Here is a 25,279-nt window from a genome sequence, read left to right on the forward strand (position 1 = left end):
GCACCGCTCAAACGTCAGATAGTGAACTCGTGCATCGGTCCATTGCACTGATGCATCTGAAAAAGTATCAGCATGCTTTATGCTATGACTGCGATTTATCACTTTGAAATTGCGAGCTGCTGTGTCAACATGGCTGCCAAAACGAATGACGGGCTACTTAGCCTTAATTTACTTTTACTTTTACTCACTCGATTATACGCGCGCAGAAGTTAAACCATTACGACCGTTCCGCGTATTTATATTAACACGCATGCATTCTAAAATGGTCGCACTCTTGTCGTACACGTGTTCACTCATCATTTCGCTATGGATCGATGCACGAGTTCACTAATTTGACGTTTGAGCGGTGCCGAATTCACTCGTTGCCATGGTCACGTAAATAACACGGTACCGCTCAAATGTCAAATAGTGAACTCGCGCATCGGTCAATTGATGACAATGACAATCTCTCACAGGTACTCACGGGTGGAACTCAATGTAACTCGTGCTCTTAGTGGCGTAGCTAGGCTGGGTCATGCTGGAGACTGTATTCAGTGAGTGTTTCGCTACATTTAGATTGGGTTTGCGAACAGATCGTCGTTTGTGCTTTTTCCGCACGTTCCGTACGGAACAGGCCTTATCAAGGCCTTTATAGAACGCATCCTTTCTGTCGTCGGGTGTTTCTTTCGTCGGTTTATAGATGTTGATCAGGCTGTAGTTGAAGAATTTGCCCCGTATCTGCAGTACACAGATTCGCTCGCTAATCGCTTCATAACGCGTTTCATCTGCTTCAAGATCACAATGGAACTGATGCCTTATCACCGGCCCTGTGGTAGACGTTATACCGTTTTGTCTCAAATTCCGAACAAACTCATATTCCGAACACTAGGTTTTTGTATGGTGATTTGGTTGAAATGTTTCACTGAAATATGTCATCAAATAACCAGGAAATGGCATCAAATGCAATTCAATTTGAACGTCTCACGAACTACACGCAGCGAACTGGACTATCGAAATTCATACTTTTTGCCTTATGAAAGATGGAACGATTATCGCAATACGAACGCTTTATGTATCGTTTTAGCATCACTCTACACCAAGGCGTCGATAGGCGCGGGGTGTACGTACGAGTCTATCGATAGCAAGGTCCTTGGTTCAATTCCAGGTTGCCGCGAAAACTATTTTTGTTTTCAAATTTCGGTTTCATAAGGCAAATTTATGAATTTCAACCCGATTCCTTGTGGCGAATTTTCATAAGGGGTTCCTATGTTTATCGATAGTCCATTTGCCTGAGTGTATTTTATACCTCGGGAATAGTGATGATTTTCTAGTTCGAGACAAGTTAAACTAGCGCGAAATTATTTATTTGAATACGATTTATTCGTGCTGTTCGGAATTTGAATCAAGCTGTTCGGAATATGAGACAGAATGAACACAGTGTTCGGCATTTGAATCAAAATGTTGTTCTATACTTTTGCGTTGAAACAATACTAAACAAGTTAAAATAAACATTTTTAACGGCACACTCAACAGCTAACGGTTAGGCATTGCGAAGAAACTAAAATTTTCACAAATATAGACAAATGCGTGCCCTTCAGATGCATTTGAATTCACTGCTGGGCTTAAGTGTTCGGAATATGAGTCAAAACGGTGTTTAAACGTAATGTTAGCGATGGAAGCCCGGAATTCACGTTCTTCAGATCTACCTTCTGCAGTTCACGAGCCAAAAGGCTCACTCGTACGGGTTCATTTAACGTCCAGAAATTCCAGGTACCGTAATCCGGGGTAACATTGATCAGCGGGGTAAAATTGATCGCAATGACCTTCTTCGTATAAAGTAGTACTTTAGTAGACTTTAGTAAGTAATGATATTTTCAATATTACCGATCGATGTTTTCATGCGTGATCAATGTTACCCCATATCAGCTAAATAAAAAAATCACTTAAAACATTTTTTTAAACATGCTTTAAACTTTCAGAAAACAAAATACAGTACATAGACACGAGCAATGGGTGCCAGTACTTGTTTTAAAAATATAAAATTTACAACACATGCATTTTCAAATCAAATGTTTAAGAAATATTCAAAAAAATGATCAATGTTACCCCGGATTACGGTACCAAGTTTCCATTCATAATCCTTATTTCGTTGCTATGTCGGTTGCCGAAAATATCGTTCTCTATTTCTTATTGTGGAGTTGTTACTGGATGAAGTATTTTCTCTTGTACAATTACTTGGATTAACTAACACGTTACGCGTGGTAAAAATGAATGAAACCATGAAAAAAAAATCCACGAGCTTGCTTAGGTGGGATTCAAACCTACGACTATGCTAGACGAGTGCTTTACCAACTAAGATGTTTCTCTGCAGAAATCATGCCATCACTTCAATGCGAGCGACACGTTGATCACATTGATGGGCTTCCTCCATTCATGCACTTCTACGAAATAGTTTCAACTCTTAAGGTGAAGATGAATCGAAGCCAAACCTCGAATTTTCAAGAGCACAAATCTGAAAAACTCTACACCTGTTTGAGCTGAAAACTTAATTGATTAGTCATCTTCAGCTAGTGACCAATCGATTAAGTTTTCAGCTTAGATGGATGTTTGGTTCTTCGTGCTTTGGAAAATTTGAGGTTTGGCTTCGAATCATCTTCACCTTAATATATCACACTTGCTATGCTCGCATATGTATACATGATACATGATATATATGGGTTATGGAAAGAGTCTGCGTGAACTGTTGAGATTTGAATTGGAAACTTGTAATCTTCTGAGTTATTGGGTCACCAAGTAACTCGATAGCTAAGTTGGTAAAGCGCTCGTCTAGCACATAAGAGTCGTGAGTTTGAATCCCACCTGAGCACACAGATTCTCTTCATAATTTCACTTATAATTTATCCATCTCAACCTGATGATTTAAAAAACCATACGAATTGGATTACCGAACAACTCCATATGCGTCAATTGATTTACTTTGGTTAATTGCAGGCCTCTTTTGCCGCCAACTACATCTTACATCATCTAGCTAGTCAAGAAATTGAATTGAAATATGCTTAAGTCTCTACTTTTCCCACTTTAATAGAATGAAGTAGATGCACGTTTATGAAAAGCTTTAGAATAACATCTCCAAATGGATTGAAATTGTCAATTTGTAATAAACAAGTATAAAATCCTGGCTACGCCCATGTCTATTTGTATTTTTCATTAATATTATCTCTTTCCTGTAATCACCCTAGCAGGTTCTTGCTCAGCAACAAAACGCTTTCAACCCATTATTGTTAAAGGGATTAGCTCAATGTAACGTATACTAGAGACATTCGAAGCTCAGTTCACTATAAACGATACACTAACAGCCACCCGGTGAGCATTATACTACGCGGGCACTTCATTAGCCATTTTGTGCAGATTATCACTGCACTTGGCTCGAACAGTACCAAACCCGGCACCATTGAGTGCTTATTTGTAAAAGTCATCTACTGAGTCAACCGCGTCTCATATGCCATTTGGCACAAATCGAGGCAATGCGCTTGCTTCAACATATCGAAGCAAACGAGACCACTCCTAGCCCTTGGGTCTTGAGTGTTTGAATTCAAGTTTGTTGATTAGGCTAACAGCCACTTTACACGCCCTTAATTCGTTGAACATTTTGATTAGTTAAGCTTATATCAACATGGTTGATAGGGTCATTGCATAATGTTCCGAATCCACAACCTAACAGATGTCTTCAGAGAATTTGTGGGTTATTTAAGTTTTGGATCTTCTTTAAAAACTTGAATAGTATTAACCTCATTTATATTTGATTTAAAATCAAACTGGTTGATTGTTTTCTTCAGCAAACTTTTAGAAAATGTTCCAATGAGACACATTGTTCAATATACTTTTGACCTAACTCTTTATCAGAGCTTAGTTGATTGATTTTGAAAGTTAAGACATTATTTTGTTTTTGTTAGGCTCGCTGCGCATCGCAAGCCTATGATTTTTGTCATTTGAAAGTTATATGCAAATGTATATTTACAATGCTTTGTGGTCATCGGCCATGTTGATGACCACAAAGCAATCCGATACTTGTGAAAAAAGTTAATCAATGAAAACCGATTGGCATGACGATGATCAACGTGGAATACCAATAATAAAAACATATAAGAAAAAATACAGAATTTCTCAAGTCCACCCCAAGTTTTAACTTTTAGAAGCAATTTGCATAGCTCAAATAGAGAGCTGAGTCAAAAATGTCTTCAGCAAAGTTGTTCAAATAACATTTTCTTAAAGTAAGCTAAACAACTCAACCACAATTTGTACATGGCATAAATGTGAATTTTCTGACAATTCAACAAATCAATTCATCAAAAAGTTCATCATAAAAAACTTTATGCCCTACTCTCCAGGCTTACATTGACCCTTCACACACCGCAGATGGTCCCCAACCTTGCTAATGTGAGTTAATTTGTAAACCTATCATTAGCACCGGGTACTCTGCTCAACTCTCCGCCGAACCAACTTCATTTATCAACTCGTTGGCCTCCGCTTAATCCGGCTTCGTTTGGAGGAGGGCGTCTTCTTTGCCGTCTTGTCAGTCAACCATTCAGAGTCGGAGAATCGCGCGCGCATTCGAGGTCAACTGTGTCATTTTTCTTTCGCATTTCAGCAAGCCTCGCAGTTTCTTATCCACCTCCATCTCTCAAATGGTACAAATCTGTTCCGTTCAAATGTTGAATGCATCTATTTACTGAACCACTCATGCGTTTAATTAGACCACTTTAGTCGTCCAGGAGAGTTCGTAACAACACCATCAAGTTGCAATTTTGTTGCAAATAAGGTCTATTATTGTCAGATTCACTTTGGATCAATGTTGGAAGAAACATTGTAGACTTTTTTCTCACTGCTTTTGTTTGGGAATGTAATTTAATGAAAGTTTTCGTTTTCTTTTTTTTTGCAGCGCTTAAACGTAGCATTGATATTGGACTGCATACAGCTCCCACACCAAATATTGGATTCTCCAAGGTAAGTGAGTGAACTGACTTCTAGGTATATTTTAGGTAGCATTATTATAAACTGTATTTGAAATTTGAAATTCAGTAGTTGAGTCAACACCAGTGAATCAATTGTCAACCAACAGGCAGCAACAAAGACAATGTCACCTCTGTCGTGACCAGAGCAGCTTCATTTCTATTAAATCCGCTTCTTTCGACGGCCGCAGTGAGGAACACACTGGGCGCCGATTTCTGCTCTGCTGTTTCTCGACGCTCCGACGAACAGAGGGCGGTGCCACCCGCTTGCTCATCGTCGGAGCGGTGTAGCTTTCTCCACTGTTGTTCCGCTGCTGCTACTGCTGCTCCTTTTCGTCCGTTCGCTTCAACTATCGTCGATAAACTGATGTGACCGCATCAGGCGGTGCCCTTTTATACGTTTGCTTTCCCGTTCATCCTTGACAGCTGTCTGTTGATTGGTTCAGTCGATCAACCAATGAACAGTCGCATGATGTGGAAGACTGTGTCTTATAAAAGCTTATGCTTGCTTTTTTCATTTTCATTATGGCTCAATCTCTTATACTACAACCTCCTATTCTTGTTGCAACAATTTCATTCCGCAACATGAGTTTATCATCACTTGAACAGAATATGACAAAGATCGATTACCACGTGCGCAGCGATTTTCTGGGCTTCGCATTGCAATTTTCGAGAACTTTTTCCGTGTTGGTAAACATTGACACATTATCAAACAGCATCCATAAAGAAATTTTGGTTTTGTGAGTAAAATAACTGATTATTGGCGAGTTGAAAAGGTTGCAACAATGTTGCGCTCTGTAATTGTCATGACAATTTTGCTTTTGATTGTGTCCTTATCCGCAACAGTTGCGACAAACGGTTGTAAGCAAGCTTGCTTTGTTGTTTATTTTTCGTCTATTTTGATGATAATTTGATTCACTGGTCAACACACTTTTGTAAGTTTATATAACCATCCATAAACCCACTTATATAAGCCCAGGTAGCCGTAGCGGTAAACGCGTAGTGATACAGCAAGACCAAGCTGAGAGTCGCTGGATCTAATCCCGCCGGTCGAGGATCTTTTCATAGAGGAAATTTTTTCGACTCCCCAGAGCATAGAGTTCTTCGTTCTTGCCTTACGATATACGCATGCAAAAAAAGTAAATTGGCAAAGAAAGCTCAACTTTGAAAGTGCTCATAAGAACACTAAGCAGCAATGCAGGCTCTGTCCCAATCGAGACGTAACGCCGGAATGAAAAAGAATACGCTAAAGAAAACATCCTGAAAAAAGTGCAAGTAAGTGTATCTGGGGTAATATGCACCACCGGGGCAAAATGACTTTTTGAGGCTTCTATTAATGTTTGAGAAAAATTTAGACATTTTCAGTGGAATTATTCTTGTCAAATCGTATGTTGGGAATCCTTAATATCAGACCCGGATGAAAAATTGTTCCCAATTACTGCGCAAATAGCTCAAAAGAGCACCGTGAGTCGTTTTGCCTCAACGGTGCATTATACCCCATATTCCCTTAGAATCCGTTAAGGTGATTATATAACGAAGCCACACCTCAAATTTTCAAGAGCACAAGACTTGAGAACCAACCAGCGCTCCACGTTGAAAATCTATCCCATTGGTCTCCACCAGTAAGCAAGCAACTTGATTGGTTTTCAACGCGAACTGTTGTCAGATTCTCTCGTCTTGTGCACTTGAAAATTCAAAGCTTGGCTTCGTTTTATAATCACCCTTAAGCCCTCAGTACACTGTTTGTCAAGTGTGCAAATTTTTCCGCACGCATAAACCAACATGCAAACATCGGTCTCAACAATGACAAAACATCTGAAGTGTCAAGTGGATATTGAAGTGTTAGTTTATGCGTGTGGAAAAATTTGCACACTTGGCAAAGAGTGTACTGAGGGCTTTAGAAATTTCTGCAAAAGTCTATGGTGAAACTTCAGAACGAATTCCTGAAAGAGTCTTAAGATGAACCGCAGTACACTAAAACTTCAATTTACGAAGTCTTTTTTTTACGCTATCTCAATTTAAGTCACTTTTTTTTACGAATTTTGAGTTTACAATTCAAGTCACTTTTTTTACGCAGTGCGTAAATTGAGTTTTGACAATTCTGTGGGAAATCATTGACCTCCGGTTTGGAAAAACCGTTGAAAACCCATACAATATGGGAATGTTTGGAACGGGCACGACTAGGGGATGACGAAAATCGATGTCCGACGCCATTTTGGAATCCAAGATGGCGACCTCTGGTTTCAGAAAATCGTTTGAAATTCATGCAATATGGGTATTTTCGGAACGGGCACGACGAGGAGATGACGCAAATCGATGTCCGACGCCATTTTGGAATCCAATATGGCGACCTCCGGTTTCAGAAAATCGTTTGAAATTCATGCAATATGGGTATTTTCGGAACGGGCACGGCGAGTGGATGACGAAAATCGATGTCCGACGCCATTTTGAAATCCAAGATGGCGACCTCTGGTTTGGGAAAATTGTTGGGAACCCATACAATATGGGTATTTTCGGAACGGGCACGACGAGGAGATGACGAAAATCGATGTCCGACGCCATTTTGGAATCCAGTATGGCGACCTCCGGTTTCAGAAAATCGTTTGAAATTCATGCAATATGGGTATTTTCGGAACGGGCACGACGAGAAGATGACGCAAATCGATGTCCGACGCCATTTTGGAATCCAATATGGCGACCTCCGGTTTCAGAAAATCGTTTGAAATTCATGCAATATGGGTATTTTCGGAACGGGCACGGCGAGTGGATGACGAAAATCGATGTCCGACGCCATTTTGAAATCGAAGTCTGTTTTTACGCATATTCAATAGACGTCACTTGTTTAACGAAGTAAATTCATGAACATCAGTACATTGATCCATTTGCTTATATTAAGGCGAAGTAGGCCGTCATTGAAATTTGTAGTGGGCATCGATGATTGTGGCCAAACCGTCTCACGATTGCGAATTAAAGAAAATCACTAGGTTTTGCACTGACATTGCTGAAAATGTATCAGCATTTTTTCTATATGTAAGCTCAAGTAGTAATACTTTTAAGAATCAATATTACTTAAGATGACTGAGTTTTATCACTTTGAAATTGCAATCTGGAAAATCAACAAGGCTACCAAACCGAATGACGGGCTACTTAGCCCTAAGAGTTTATATTTTATGCTATAAATAAGTATCATCAATGTACAACTACTTAAGTTTGTAGATACTCAGGTCTATATATCGTGGAGTCCTCAGAAGCACAAAAACATCGACACAACTCAATACAACACTTTGCTTGCAAATATGGACAGTAAGAGGCCTTTGCAATATTGAAGAACTATCTATTGATGATTGGCTACGCTTGTATATCCCAATGCCCATATTCGATAGAGATTTTAGATTAGATTTTTTTCCGCACAAATTCATACAATAAACCGTTTACCCACAGAAATGGTAAGGGGCCTTTGGAGTATTTGAAAACTATCTACTAATCACTTATTATGGCCGTAGATCCTAAGGCTTTTATTCAATGGAGTCCTTGGAGCACCAAAACATTAAAATATTCCGTTGACTTAAATGAATGGTTAAGAGACTGTGCCATATTAAAAAACTACCCATAGACCATTGATCATGTTTGTAGATTCAAAGGCCTCTATTCAATGAAGTCTTTGGTGGTCCTAGGATATCGGTACAAATTATAACAATACTCATTTTACTGCTACATATAGACAAGGGGCTGTGTCATATCAAAAAAGCATCTATTGATAATTGGTTACGCTTTTAGATCCTAAGACCTATATTCGATATAGATCTTGAAGGACCAAGGACATCCACACAAATTATTACAATACACCGTTTACTCACATGAATGGTTAGGGGCCTGTGGAGTAATTGAAAAGTAACCTCTAATCTCTTATTACGGTCGTGGATCCCAAGGCCTTTATTCAATGGAGTTCTTGGAGGACCTTGGACATCCGCACAAATTATCATAATACACCGTTTACTCACATGAATGGTTAGGGGCCTGTGGAGTAATTGAAAAGTAACCTCTAATATCTTATAACGGTCGTAGATCCAAAGGCCTATATTCAATGGAGTCCTTGGAGGACCTAGGACATCCGCATAAATTATTACAATACACCGTTTACTTACATGAATGGTAAGGGGCTTGTGGAGTAAATGAAAAGTAACCTCTAATATCTTATAACGGTCGTAGATCTCAAGGCCTATATTCAATGGAGTCCTTGGAGTACCTTGGACATCCGCATAAATTATTACAATACACCTTTTACTCACATTAATGGTTAGGGGCCTGTGGAGTTATTGAAAAGTAACCCCTAATCTCAAATTACGGTCTTAGATCCCAAGGCCTATATTCAATGGAGTTCTTGGAGAACCTAGGACATCGGCACAAATTATAAAAATACTCATTTTACTACTATGAATAGATAAGGGCCTGTGCCATATCAAAAAAAAAAACATCAAAGGATCGCTAAATATGCCAGTACATTGCAGGTATATATTCCAGGAAGTTTTTGGATGAACTAGAACACATGCTGTACTCACTTAATTACCAAAACTTGGATCTGACAATACAAACGCTTCTTAAAAATATAACAATCTTCTAGGGTCCAGTATTGTGAGACATTCTCCTACATAGAAATGATAAATTGGCAAAACCTCGTTTTACGAACTGAGCTCCCTCGTTTTACGCACTGATTCAATTTACGCTCCAACTCAATGTGTGCACCCCCGATCTAGTTTGTAAATTGAGGTTACAGTGTACTTGGCCATTCTGATGTTTAGTTTCACCGCGCAATTTATTCGCTTTGATTTTTCTAGCCCGTGAATGTTGTGTAACTAACGTTTTACACTTAATAACTGGCCCAACGGCTCATAAACAATCTAGTTCAATCTCGATAATTTTGAGCGAACGGTTTTACACTTAAATTCGTTTGAAACAGCACACGTCGGTCCTGATGACATTGGTTACCCTGTGTTGAAGAGGCTTAACGGACCAGGGAAACTAGTACTGCTCGAACTGATAAGCAATCTGCAGACTGGCAACACTTACCCGCTTTAGTGGCGTGAAAGTCTCGTCGTTCCTATCCCGAAGCCCGGAAATCAAATGCGGGAATCAGCAAGCGGCCGATTTCCCTCACTTGCTGCCTCTCGAAGGTAGTAGAAAGGATGGTAAACCGTCGACTAACACCTACTCGATCACCGGCAACATGCCTTCAGGCCGGGGTATGGAACTAATACCTACTTTGCGGCCCTTGGTAAGGTCTAGCAAGAAGCGAAAGATAAGAACTATCACAACGAGATGATCTCGTTGGACATCTCGAAAGCCTTTAACCTGACTTGGACGCCTTTCGTTCTAGAAAAGCTGGTCAGGTGGTAGCCGGTCATATTCTGCATTTAATTCGAAATTTTCCAACAATCCGTTCCATCAGGGTAGTCATAGGAAATACAAAGTCTTCCACAGGGATCCGTCATACAGTCACCCCACAGTTATGGATCAGCTAAGGGTCATTTTCCTAAACAAAATAGGATTAAAAATCATTCTGACGCTGTACAAAACAAAATTACCTACTTAGCACTGCAAAATATATTTGTTTTTGAGAGTACATCTCAAAATACCCGATTACACAGCGTAACAAATATGATATTTTTGCGTGTCTCAAGAAACAAATTATTTGCCTCTAGTAGATTTTGGGTCGCTGAATCTAATGCCGTTCTCAGAAATGTTCCAGCACGTCTCAATTTTTGGCTACAGTCCACCAACGTTGTATAAAACACTGGTTTCATTGATGTTTACATGAAATTTAAGGTATGATTTATCAAACTTTTTTGTAATCTTATGCACTAAGCATGCAAAATAGAACATGAACTTTCAATTTATATATGATTTAGTTGAAATTGCACGATAAAATTATGATTTAGTTGATTTTTTCAACATGCATGCAGTCTCCATACAAAATTTTTCATTTCTCTTGTATGGCAAAATACAATACTTTTTAAACCACCAAAAAATAACTTTTCATCATCGAAAGTACTATGAACTTTGTTGATAAGTATTATTTTACACATGAAGTTTTAATTCTGTGACAAACTAAGCAAATAAATTGCCATACAAGCTGAAAAACTTGTATGCAAGTTGACTGATATAGTAAAATTTTGCATTTCCAACAGTCAATATCTCAAAAACTAGACGTGCTATGATATTTTTGAAAACGGCAATGGATTCAGCACCACTTAATTGAGTAAATAGCGGTATTTTGATGCTTGAGACAAAAACGTGTTCCGTAGTGTTATTTACGAAAAAGTGTCGATTTCGATAGAAATTCCAAACGATGTCCACCCCACAGATGTGGATCAGTGAATGAGGAGGCTCCTTATTATGGATCAAATCGACTCATATTATGGATCAGAACACTATAACAGCAATTTATCTGCGTGGCAAACGAATGGTGTGCTAGTGAAAGCATACGTTTTGGCGTTTGTTTCGGAATCATCTTATCATTGATTCATAACTGTGGTATGGTTTTCATTGCCCCACAGTTGTGAATCAACACTTCTGGGAATACGGTTGACATTTTATTTCCTACGCACGGCAAAACTATGCATAAGCACATTATAATTGATTGCGATGCTGTACCGATTTATGGTTCACATATAGAAAATGTTTTCTACGTAATTACAATTCCATTTGATGATGATATTCCCTTTTTAATTCAACTCTGATCCATATCTGTGTGCTATCCATAACTGTGGGGTGACTGTATCGGTAATCCTGTTCCTGATTATTATGGATGGCGTTTTCGAAGATCTACCTACCGGAGGTCAAATATTTGTATACGCGGACGATAAACTTCTAGTACATACAGTAATGTCCCCGTACATGACAAAATCAGGAAAGAGCTACAATCGGGATATTTTTTTTTGGCTGGTTTCAAGTTTTATTTTAACTTGAGAACTTGGTTTTATGATTTTGTTATTATAAACAATATTTCAATTCTCCAATTTTCTTTGTACCGTAATCCAAAATAACATTGATAAAATTCTTGGACAATTATTAAGAATTTCAAATTTCAAAATTTTGGACACTAGTTGATAGAAATGGCCAAGGTCAACATTTACCTTATGTACCCCATATTGCCAGTATAGACGTGTTTAGTCTTATTAAAATAAAAATAACTTTTAGGCTGACAAAATGGGGCAAAAAAGGATGCTTAAATCGGGGGTAGATAAAATCGGGGGTAGACAAAATCGGGGGCTGACAAAATCGGGTCATTATTGTACTAAGATCGTACTATCAACAGCTGAACAGTTCGGTAAAATAAAACACTGTTATCCCATCGAAATTTTACAGATTCCGGTGATTTTTTATCGTATACTGTAAAAATTTCACCAAACTTTTCAGCTGATGAGATTTTAAAGGAATCCGTAAAATAGTTTGAGTGTGTAGTGTCTGGAACGACAATCGCAACTACTCGCAGAAAAGCCCAAGCAGCCGTCTCCCGGGTAGCCAAATAGGCGGCCTTCGTTGGTTTCACCATGCCGACTTCAAAAAGTATTCGGTGCCACATATGCTTAGAATCTATGACAAAAGGTAGAAAGACAAAAGGTCGAGAGAACAGAAGGTCGAGAGAACAGAAGGTCGAAAGACAAAAGGTCGAAGAACAAAAAAAAGGGACAGAAGGTCGATGATCTTTTTTCAAAAAAGGAAAAAAAATCCACCAAGCAAATCATTTTCGACCTTATGTCCTTTCGACCATTTGTCTTTCGACCTTTTGTCCATAAACCTTGTTTTTAGTATGTAATTTAAGGAAAAGTATTCATATGAACTGGGATTTTGAATTCGGTTTCCAAATGAAAATTATTCCTTTAATTATGCTCTTATTGATGTTCCCTTAGCCAAAATTCATAACAACAATAGATCCTACCCTTCTTCCCGCCCGACTGAAGCCGTTCATTTAGTTCTCATCATATCCCAGCCACCGAAAACGCCTTTCGCCCAGATCACACAAATCAACGCACCCCGAAAAGTTCCCACCTTCATTAAACGGATCCTCCCCCGTCTTCGTCATCATCTCTCATCGTCGTCTTCGTCGTCCAGATCTAAGCTCCCAGCATCAGCAAGCAGCAGATTATTCTTCTTTTTCTTCTTGTTTGAATTACGTCCCCACTGGGACAGAGCCTGCTCTTTGCCAAAGTTGACAATTCTACATACGAATATACTCAGGACTAGGGAAGTCAAGGTAATTGCCATTACAAGTAGATCTTGGACCGACCGGGAATCGAACCCAGACATCTTCAGCATGGCTTTGCTTTGTAGTCGCGGACTTCACCACTAGTCCCAACAAAAGCCCCCTCGCAGATCATTCAGCAGTGCCCATCATCTCGACAGACAACGAAAATCATCGGTTTGGATGCCGTACTTTTCCCCTGCTGGTTTCTTTCTGGCGGGCGTCTGTCTAGGGGCGCTTCCTCAAACAACCTCCAATGTTAGTCCAGGCATCTTGTTGTGTATCTATTATTATTGATCGCAACCGCCCTAATGGCTATGATTGAATATTAATGAGTTCCCAACTGCGATTTGTGTTTTCAGCTTCTTTCGATTTCATTTTCGGTCAATTTCGTTTACTTTAATGTTAAGATCATCGCCTTTTTTCGGGGGGCTGTGGGAGCAGTCTTTAGCGAGAGACAGATCGGAGTGCCGCACGTGTGTGCAGTTTGGTTCTGGTGGAGATTTACACTAATCAGTCAAAACGAAATTAGGGAATGGATTGTGCTAGGTAATGATAGATTAGGAATTTCGATGAATGGCACTACTCAGAAGTACACCTCATTGTTATCATCGTTCTGAAACGATAGCACTGAGATCTTTTTTTAAATTATCTGTCAAATTTTAATTTTAAAATAAAAATCAAAATTTGTATTGGAAACGAACTTTTGATCGAGATAAAAATAATACGAATGAACAATCACAACAAAAGTTTGAATGTCTACTAATTATCGCTTGCAATGCAATGCATTATTTATAGCATTGCGCATGACACGTGCCAATTCCCCGAAGGAAAATAGCATAATTGTGTTCAATTATCTCAACAAGGTTGGTACAGATATAAGAAGACTGCAAGATAACATCCTCGAGCAAATTGCCGGAAAGGCCTTCAAGAAGTGTTAATCCAGACGTTGTCCAACAACGCAAATCGGATTGAACTTGGCAGAATTGCGTGATGCACTCAATTAAGTCTCGTAAAGAGCATCGCACACAACTGCAAGGAAAATCTACCCCATTGACTGCAAATTGTTCTCGCCAGTGACATCTCCCCATTATTGATTTGGATGTATAGGTACCCAACAATTTCCGTATGACCTCGAAGCGATATTTACCGTTTTTATTACTCGGTAATGGCTCTTTCAATCCGCTGGAAAATTTCCACCATTTCAGCATCTCCCACAACAACATCCACTATCAAATTCCCAATCTTTATCGAATGAATCATCGATGACTATGACGACGACAAGATGCAATAAAAACAAACTGTACAAACAATAATCACCACATTGATTCGTTCGTTCGTTCCATCGATCGCGCAAATCCTGGTTTCGAAGCCAAGCAGCAGAAAAATTGCACTCACACAGAATTCAATAATTCAAACGTGAACAATCAAACGAACAAATAAATCCAACTCGAAACAAAACAAACCTCACAACGAGTGCATCCCGCTAGCCTCAACTTCCACCGCCGCCCCAATCGTAAGAAGTTGCTCACTGCAATTGTATATAAATGAACAGATAAATTACCGTTTTGTCTAGTTCTGCCATATTTTTCTTCCCGTCCCTTCCGCAATGGTTCCTCATTTCTTGGTTTCAGTAATGTAGACGCGAATTGTTCTGATCATCCCGGAGATGTGCGAACTCGAATTACGTAAAACAGACGGAAATTATTTATTTTCTGCGATACAATGCACGGCTTATCCATCTACAAGTATACAGCAAGAAAAATCTGAATTTGCCCTAACGGACTTTTCCATAATGTATTCTAAAATTTCTTGTAATCGTTATGCCAACGCATATCAACATGTATTTCAATGATTTAATGCACCATGTGTGCTTTATTACATTCAAAAACACATCAGATTGAAACGAAATGATCCTTTATATGAGAGATAAGCGGAAGTAAAATGGAATGATTTAGCAACAGACGAGCAGTGCTGAGTTTGCTCGGCGTCGAGAATAATATTGTAACACGGGCATGACTTCCTCATTGCTAAAAAGTGTATTTTGTTTCGTTATAGATCCTTGAGCTACATTTCCATACTAATAAACAGCAGAAAAAATCAACAATTAAATATCGCTTTGACAAAAATTCAAAAAAGGACCATATTTCATATTTTTTGCTTTAAGCAAACAACTTTCACCGAAATAATTTCAAGCGGATTACATTACTCCTCAAGAAAAGTTCAAAACAAACATAACGCATGTTCGTTTGGCTCACACTTTGACAGCTCTCGTTGCTTGATTGGCTCACTCTTTGAAAGAAATCTCAGCTTCCGCGTATCTCTCTTATAAAGGATCCCTAGTTTCTGAGGCTTCTTCATCACTAAAATGTAAGTGTTTTGAAAGTGAGAAGAACATATTACAAAAATAAATTTGAATTAGAAAACAATGAATATGGATGTTTTCTTTTACTAAATCGGCTTCTTTACGATTTATTCATATAACATGTTTCTAATTCATAGATATTTGTTTCTGAAGTTCTTCCAAATGTTGCGGTAGAAAAGTAATATTGCATCTCATTCGCAACGCAGATGAAGTGCATCTAAAAAGACGTAATATCACACATTATTTTTGCTGTGTACTAACAGCAGAAAAATCTCAATTTATCTCGACAGACTTTTCCGTAACGTATTCTTAAAATTCATACTTTTCGAAGTTTTATTACATCATGTGTGTTCTATTACATCCCAACACACATCAGATTGAAGCAAAATACTTTTCCAGGGTATATTTTAAAATTACATGCATTTACACATGTCATTCCGTCCAAACACTGAATGTTGAATACATTATGCGATATTACAACACATGGTGTAACATAATTTAAAAAACCGTAGAGTAACGCATAAACCAAGAAATTGTGAAAAATTACGGTTTCGCGATGTTTAATCACGAACAATGTTTAAAATCGGTATAGTGAGTATTTTCTTTTACACCATTATTAGAAACTAGTTCACTGTAACCTCAATTTATGAACTAGATCGGGGGTGCGTAAATTGAATTGGTGCGTAAGTTGAATCAGTGCGTAAAACGAGGTTTTGCCGTTTGGAGTTTACTTGTATGAAATTAATTTATATTATTTAGTAAAAATATGCTCTTTTAGCATTATTGACATATTATTGATACATTGGGTTCGTAATCAGGCTAGAATGTGTGCAAGTTAAGGTCTTCCAAGAACTCTTTGGAGTTTGGGTATATGATTCTACGTTATTTAACGAAAATCAATTTATCATTTATATGTAGAAGAATGTCCCACAATACTGGACCTTAGAAGATTATTATATTTTTAAGAAGCGTCTGTATTGTCAGATCAAAGTTTTGGTAAATTAGTGAGTACAACAGGTGTTCTAGTTCATCCAAAAACTTCCTGGAATATATAAATGCAATGTACTGGAATATTTAGCGATCCTTTGTCGTTTTTTGGATATGGCAAAGGCCATTATCTATTCATAGTAGTAAAATGAGTATTTTTATATTTTGTGCCGGTGTCCTAGGTCCTCCAAGCAGAGGCGCATCCACGTTCGAAACCATGGGTAGGACAAACATTGGCAAATATTTGTTGCACAGTGCACATTGGTCCCAAAGCCATATCTAGGAAGACAAAAATGATTGCGCCTAAACCGTCAATTTTAGATATATGGTGTCTTCGGCAAAGTTTCTCCATATTTTTCATACATTTTTTTCAGAGATGTGAAATTAGGGTGGCCCACATGGTTTACGAGATCAGCACATAAACTTTTTTGCTGACGCATTTAGGACTACACAATGTTCTAAAATGTTTTAGAACAACCGATTTGGAGCAATTTTGCCGAAGAACCTAAATTTCTATCTCTTATGGTTCGCGAGTTATGATTTTTTTTAACAAAAAAGTTAGGGTGGTACTGAAAAATCAGTTGTTTCTTGATAACATTTTATACGATAATTTCTCGCAAAAACTTTGTTCCGAGCACTTTTAGAACTTTTGATTGCGCAACTTTTTGCCGAAGAAACTACTGTTCTATCTCTTATGGTTACAGAGTTATCACAAATTTTCTTCGAAAAAATGGTTGTTTTCAAATGCCGATATCTCCGAAAGGCGCAAACGGATTTTCAATCTTTTATCGGCATTAGAAAGATTATTTCTTTCTCTGTTTATGGTGACAAAACTGTGAGGATGTTTTTTGTTTGAAAAGATTGACAAAATTTTGAAAATAATATGTTTTTAACCGAAAATTGTCTATAACTTGAAAAACATTCGAGATAGCTCTTTGGTGCCTTCAGCAAAAATGTGCAAAATTGAAAGTTCTGAAAGTGCTTCATACAAAGTACAGTAATACCTCGATATAACGTAACTCGATTTTTATTTTCATTACGTTATATCGAGGTTACGTTATATCGAAGCAAAATATTTTTTTTTCTGAATTTCGTTCATCATGTATTGTTTGGTGAGAAAATGGGTGTAACACTGATATTATTGAACAAGCAAGTATTTTCAGTTTATCTCACATATGTTATTAACTTATTTTTCCGTATATATTTTTTATATTTTTCTTTTTGTTTTATTTTTTACTTTTACCTTTTTATCCCTAATGAAATGTATTCAGGAAAAAAACTTTTAAGGAATCCTTGAACACTCGGAGAAACTATAAAAGAAATTCATAGATGAGATCTTTCAGAAATCTTTAAAAATGTTAATGTTGAGCAAACCATGAACAATTCTAGCAAGCAGTTATGGAATTTTAAGAATTTTGTTATGAGGAACTCGTGGTAAAACTCCTAAAGCAAATCTTTTTGTAACTTATGGACAGAATTTTAGAATAAATGTCCCAAGAATTATTTGAAAAATGTTTTTTTTAGAATTCATGAAGAAATCACTAGAAAACTATCAAAAACAAGAACTATCTTCGAGTAATTTTTCAAGCAAAAGTTCCTGAACGAATACGTTGTGGAATTTTCGGCAGTATTTAAGGAGATTTTTCTGGGGGATCTCAGGAGGAGGATGCTCAGTTTTTGAAATCCCAGAATATATTTTTGTAATAAAAACTATGCACACAAAAATTTCTAGACTTATCGTCTTCAAGAATTACTTGAAGAACAAAATGAAAAAGAATCAGTGGAATCTTTCGAAATTCATGATGATATCAATGAAATTCAATAAAAGATTTCATTTCACATAGAATCCTTGAAGAACCTAAAGTAGAATATAGAATGGTTTCTGCATAAATATTTGTAAAAATTTCTGCAGAAAATCATAATTAAATTGGTGGAGAAATGCCAAGAAAATTGTTCTTCAGGTTTTTGGACGAATACATGTACGGTTTTTTGAATAATTTGTAGAGCATTATAACTGGATTGTTCTTTAAAAGGGCCGCTGGAAGAATTCATGAAAAAATGCTGAAAAATTTTATAAATTTCTAGACTCCGGAAAAATATAAGGTATCATATGTGGAATTGTTTGAGGAATTCATAGTTGAATCCACTTTGTATCCTGGAGAAATTACACATGAATATCAGGAGGGTTAACTTGTGGAATTTCTGGAATATCCTTGTCGGAATTATTTTAAGAATAGGTTTTAAGTTTTATACATGAATACCAGGAGAGTTTAAGATAAGCCCATGAAGCAATTATTAGCGGAATATCTGAATGCATCCTCAGAATCCGTCGAGAAATTTCGATATCGATTTATGACTATATTCAGTGATAGTAAACGCTTGAATTGCTTTGATTTAGTATTGGTTGGTGTTTGTATCTTGAAAACTGTTTATAGTAGTTCATAAACCATGTTTTTAATAAAAATTGTAAAAATAAATGGGGTCAAAAAAAAGTTACGTTACATCGAGGTAAAAATTACGTTATATCGAGTTACGTTATAAAGAGGTTACGTTATATCGAGGTATTACTGTATTCATAAAAAATGATTGCTTTAAGATATATTCACCATAAACCGAATTTTGTATGATAAAGAAAGCGAAAAAAGAGATATTTGCTGGAACAACCGGAATAACTGTATGTAAAGTCATTTAAAATTAGAAATATATGTAATGAAATAAGATCGATCACAGTAAGCGAAATGTTTGGAGTTAGGGAAAGTTAGTTGTTGAAGCAGTTTTAACAGTGATCCATGGAACATCAATCCATAAATGGTGTCTTGTTATTTCACGCGACATAATGTTTGCCAGCTAACCTATGCCGTGGTTGGTTATAAATTGCTACCGCTTCGGCTTACTAAGCAGAAGGTCATGCGTTCAATACCGGTTCCGTTTATTATATTATCAACCCCAAACGATAACAAAACGTATACTTTGAAGAATTCCTTCAAATTACCAAAACCTTACTTCCCGTGATATCCTCCCATAGAAATATAGAAGTAACTGCAATTATTCTATCTGGGCATCCAACTTATCCCATTCAATTCAATCAAATCCAATAAATCTGCCACAACGAATTAGTCAGGGCAGCATTCGCCTGTTGAAGAATGCATGAATCTTGAACAAGAGCCAGATATAAATCCCAAATATCTGTCTAAGGTAACGAACCAGAAGGTGGGCCTTGATCACTCGAAAACTACTTCAGCAAATAATTTTCCTTTTTTCAACTCCTTAGATTCCGCTTACTATGATCGATATCAATACATGAGTATTCAATTTTAAATGACTTTACATACATACATTTCGATTGTTCTAGCAAATATCTCTTTTTTCGCTTTCTTTACCATATAAAATTCGGTTTATGGTGAATATATGTGTAAGCGTTGATTTTTTATGAATACCTTGTATGAAGCACTATCAGAACTTTCAATTTTGCACATTTTTGCTGAAGGCACCAAGGAGCTATCCCGAATATTTTTCAAGTTAAAGACAATTTTCGGTTAAAAACATATTATTTTCAAAATTTTGTCAATCTTTTCAAACAAAAAACGTCCTCACAGTTTTGTCACCATAAACAGAGAAAGAAATTATCTTTCTAATGCCAATTAAAGATTGAAAATCCGTTTGCGCCTTTCGGAGATATCGGCATTTGAAAATAACCATTTTTTCGAAGAAAATTTGTGATAACTCTGTAACCATAAGAGATAGAACAGTAATTTCTTCGGCAAAAAGTTGCGCAATCAAAAGTTCTAAAAGTGCTCGGAACAAAGTTTTTGCGAGAAATTATCGCATAAAATGTTATCAAGAAAAAACTGATTTTTCAGTACCACCCTAACTTTTTTGTTAAAAAAAATCATAACTCGCGAACCATAAGAGATAGAAATTTGGGTTCTTCGGCAAAGTTGCTCCAAATCGTTTGTTCTAAAACATTGTAGAACATTGTGTAGTCCTAAATGCGTCAGCAAAAAAGTTTATGTGCTGATCTCGTAAACCATGTGGGCCACCCTAATTTCACATCTCTGAAAAAAATGTCTGAAAGATATGGAGAAACTTTGCCGAAGACACCATATATCTAAAATTGACGGTTTAGGCGCAATCATTTTTGTCTTCCTAGATATGGCCTTGGGACCAATGTGCAGTGAAGGTAAAAAAAAAAAAAAATCCCTTGGAATCCTAGGCTAAAATTAAAAAGTTACTATAGTTGTTGGTTTTGAGTTAATTTAAGGAAATTCTACTGTTTACAGGCGTTCTAACGATATTTTCAGCTGATTTTTCAGCTCAACAGAAAAAAAAATACATAGGTAATTCTTAGAAGACTTGTTCTTTTTGACTCCCATAGAATGAAAAATTGCTAACAAAATTCAAAGTAGATTTTCTTACAAATAAAAATATTCTTAAACTAGTGCAACTAAGTGCTTTGAAAATTAGGAATAAGGAAATTAGAAAACTGTTGTCTGGAAAAAAACCACAAAAGAGACCTAAAAGTAACCAAGAAAACATTAAAAACTTAATAGGAGCCAGAAGATAAGAGTATGATTCTCTCTAGGGATTTCATTAAAAATATATTTAGATATTTGCTTAAATGTTTAGACAGTACTTTTTAAAGTATTCATTTAGTTAATATTTTCCAAAGAATTTCCCCGAATTTTCCTAGGGAATTTCTACGAGAATTTTGTTTATAACTCAAGAACTCAACTTCAATTTTTCCAAGGAAAGCCTGAATTTCGTAAATAAAATCTTTGATAGATTTTTCAAAAAAGTCCTAACTCCTCCAAGATTTTATCCAGTGATTCATCCATCGATTTCCCTGGGGAAATCCTTTAAAATTCCTGACAAAACGTCTTCAAAAATTCAATTAATAACTTTTCGATACATTTCTACGGATTTTCATTAAAGTGTTCATTCAGGATTTATAAAGATTTCTACTAGGCATTTTTCTAAGCTCCAGAGATTTCTTTAAATATTTCTACAGAAATTCTTACAATAATTCTTTGAGATTTTCTCAAGCAAGTCTCGAAAGATTGTTTTCAGGAATTCTTCCATGAATGCATCCAGGCAAATGCCAAAAAAACATGGAGCATTTTTGAAGAAAATTCTCAAGAAGATCTGATAGAATTTGTGTAAGTTTAAAGTCACCCTTAATAAACAAGGACCTCTGAACTCTTGAGGAAGTTTAAAAAGATTTCCTAGATAATTGGCAAAGATAATTGAAAAAATTAATCGAATTTCAGAATAGTGCTACGCAGTAATTTCTAATAAAATTTCACGAAAAACTTTGACCAAAATATCTACAGAAATTTATATAGAAATGATCGGAAAAATTGCTGTAGTATTAAATAACCCAATGTTTTGAGATTTTTTTTACTTGGATGAAATGCTGGAGAAATTCTAAGAAAAAAAAATCTGGAATTTTGAATTTCTGGGAGGAAATAATTATAAATCTTGAAGGAACAAGCGGAAAAACTCTTGTTGGGTCTTAAAAAAAATCTTAATGTTTATTTTATTTTTTTAAGCTTTGGAATAAACCTTTGCGGATTTCTTCAGAGGAAGTTTTGTAGAAACATAACAATTGGAGGATACAGTTGAAGTTAAACCAAAATCTGAAGGAAATCTTAGGATAGTTTTGAAAACAGAATCCTGAGTAATACCTGAGGAATACCCGTAACGCAGGTAGATCACCTTTACGAGGTGCGTTACGGGGTAAGATCTACCATATTGTACTCTTGTTGTATCTGTTCTTGTGAATGCTTATAAGTTACGGTCGGAAGAGTATAAGAGAGTAACAAGTCACTAAGACCCACCTATTTGTCCTAGATGATGAGGAGGTCGAAGTGGAAAAATGGCTCAATCAGTATCTGAGGTTGGTTTCAACTCATGAGACAATTTCGTTCCGAGTTCAAGAGTTTATCATTCGATATCTAGGAGGGAAACAATTCCGAATTGGTGGAGTAGCAGAACTCTTAAATTCTAAAATAAGCTTTCTGTTTTAAGGAATCTAAATGTCTCATGCGATGAAACCTGTTCACAGTTTCAAAAAACGTCTTTGAATCTTATAAGTAGAAGCAATAATTTGATACGCTAGAGTACCGATGCATGTCAAAATCAGTATCATTCATCCAGTTTAGTGGCCCAACTTGATTAAGGGGCGCGCTTTTGAGAGTTTAATGGTGACAAACTGTTTTCTCCAAAAGGTATAAATAGCGGTATCTTTTTCTAAAGAGGCTCTATGAAAAATGGTAAAGAATGATATTTGTATAAAAAACGACTATTTCATTATTTCTCAATAGTAATGGAGTAGAACGACATGCACTAAACAAAGGACACGGATATACCACAAAAGATCAAAAAAAAAACTGGTCGCAGTGGTTCATCCCGAACAGAAACAGAAAAAAAAAATACCTGAGGAAATTACTGGAGTTCTCAAGGATTTCCTAGGGCAAATTCTGAAGAAATTCATCTAAGCACCTTTGAGAACCCGCTAGAGTAATTTCTGGTAGAATTGGTGGAAAAATCATCAGAAAAATAACTGGAGAGATCTCTTTAAGAACCCCTGTATTCTAAAAACTCACTATGAAAATTTCTGAAGCTTTTCCTCGGGGAACCTGTGAGGAAATTCTTGAAGAGCCTATTGAACTCATAATAGTTTCGGAAGATTTTTTTGGAGCCGGTACAATTTTTTACTAGCATTCCAAACAAGTAAAATAAGGAAGAAGAGAATCTAAAAACATTTTGATTAAAATATACACTTTAGAGACTTTCCATTAAAATTAGAGACATTTTAGATATTAACATTGAAAGAGACACCAGCTCTCTAAAAAGAAACCTACTACCAGCCCTGTCCTTAGAATTATTCATTGGATCAACTTTTGCTATCATTCATATTTAAAAACTATGTATATCCTTCATATTTATATCCTTTTTGAATCGATGATATTAAACACATTTGACAAAAATAGACCAAAGTGCTTACCTGAGCAACCAGTGAGTTTGTTCTAATTTTCTCATATATTTATAGATAACAGATGGACGAACAACAAAAATTCTGTGAAATTGTGTAGTTTTTTTTTTCAGAAGAAACTAATGATGCTTGAAAAATGTTTCGTTGCGCTGAAACTCCATCGAATAGTTTATATGTACCGTAATTCGGGGTGTAGTTGATCAGTGGGGAGAAGTTGATCATTCCCGTACCCACATGTATGTACTGCCAGGAGAGCTATTATCCCTTTTTCAATTATCACAAGTTATATCGTATCGTGTTACCTGATAGCTGCTCTTGATGTTTCTAAATTCGGTTCGTCGTTCAAGATTGTTATACCATGGAAAAACAGATTTTTAAGGAAATGTTCGATGAACTGTTGAAGGGTTCTACCCCAAACATTCGACTTTTTCCAACGCTATATAAAGACACCATTTAAATAAACTGATTCGTACATTCCATATATGTTCTGTGGACCCAGTTTTATATTTGCATTGAGGATAAAAAATCATTTTCAGAGATAAAAATGTTCTTTTTGTGAGCGAGTTGCTAATTTCAAAGAAAATCGCATACCTTTAGGCGTTTTATTTGGTGAGTGATTCCAAGCAACAGCACCAAAATTTGGTAAATTTTTTAATTCATTTTTTTCTATTGAGCTGAAACTTTGCAAAGTTTTCCAGTTCCATCTAAATCGTCATTTTTCGATATCAAATCTTCAAGTTGAGTCACGACTAACTTTTCAAAAGAGTGTATGTGAAAATGGTTCAAAAATGTTCAAAAAGCTGCACAGCAAAAACGGTTCGTTCGATTGTTAGACAACTAAAGAAACAAAGTTAGACAACTAAATAAAGATTCCAAAAAAAATACACACAGTAAAAAAAAAATTTTTTTGCATTAAAAAACATAATGTTTGTCACAAAAACTCAAATATCTCTCCCTATCGGAATACCAACGTAATTTTTTGAGGGAAAATGTTCCATTATATTAGCTATCTACCATAAAAATTTGGTAATGGTAAATCAATAAACAAAAAAGTTATGACATTTCAAACATGTCACAATTTTCACATTTAGTAGAAAAAAAAAATTTTTTTTCGGTGTAAATTATTACGGGAACCGCAGTTTGTTGCTGATTTTATTGTTAAGGGCCTTGCGTGAATTAAACAAGTCGTTTTCATATATTCATTAGTATTATGTATATTATATGTATAAATATTATGTATATGTATAAATATTATATGTATATGTATATATGTATAAATTAAAATGAATTAACAGATAACACGAAAATATTTTTTTTTTACCAGGATATTTTTTTTTAGAGTATGATCGATGAGTTTCTAAATGTTAGCATAGCATAGCATAGCATAGCATAGACTGACTGTACATGTCAATGGTTGCTACTCCGTGATTGATCGGAACTGGTAAGAATTGCACTACGATCCAAATGAATAAGGGATGGGAGTTTCCGCTTACTCTCGAAGTGCAATTTTAGCAGATCTAATATTATTGATCAATAACGGCGCCGGCCAAGTCCTTACAGTCAGTTGGGATGGGGAAGGAATGTTAGGGTGTAATGATTGTTGCTTCTAGAGACCGAGAATACCTCTGCATCTCCACAATCACCACGGGAAGGGTGTTTATTAGTGAGGGAGGAAAAGATCTGGGAGTCACCTCTGGTCGGTG

At 36.4% G+C, this 25,279-nt stretch overlaps 1 protein-coding gene across 1 annotated transcript in view; it reads left to right on the top strand.

Annotated features, from left to right (window-relative positions):
- The window catches only part of LOC5570162 (neuronal PAS domain-containing protein 4), a 201,156-nt gene that overhangs the window by 102,866 nt on the left and 73,011 nt on the right, over positions 1–25,279 (top strand). Inside the window, exon 4 of the mRNA XM_021850707.1 lies at positions 4,919–4,983. Within this exon, the coding sequence (XP_021706399.1) occupies positions 4,919–4,983 (65 nt within the window). The remainder of the gene's footprint in view (positions 1–4,918; positions 4,984–25,279) is intronic.

This window comes from Aedes aegypti, chromosome 3, assembly GCF_002204515.2.
Source record: "Aedes aegypti strain LVP_AGWG chromosome 3, AaegL5.0 Primary Assembly, whole genome shotgun sequence".
NCBI classification, from domain to species: Eukaryota; Metazoa; Arthropoda; class Insecta; order Diptera; family Culicidae; genus Aedes; species Aedes aegypti.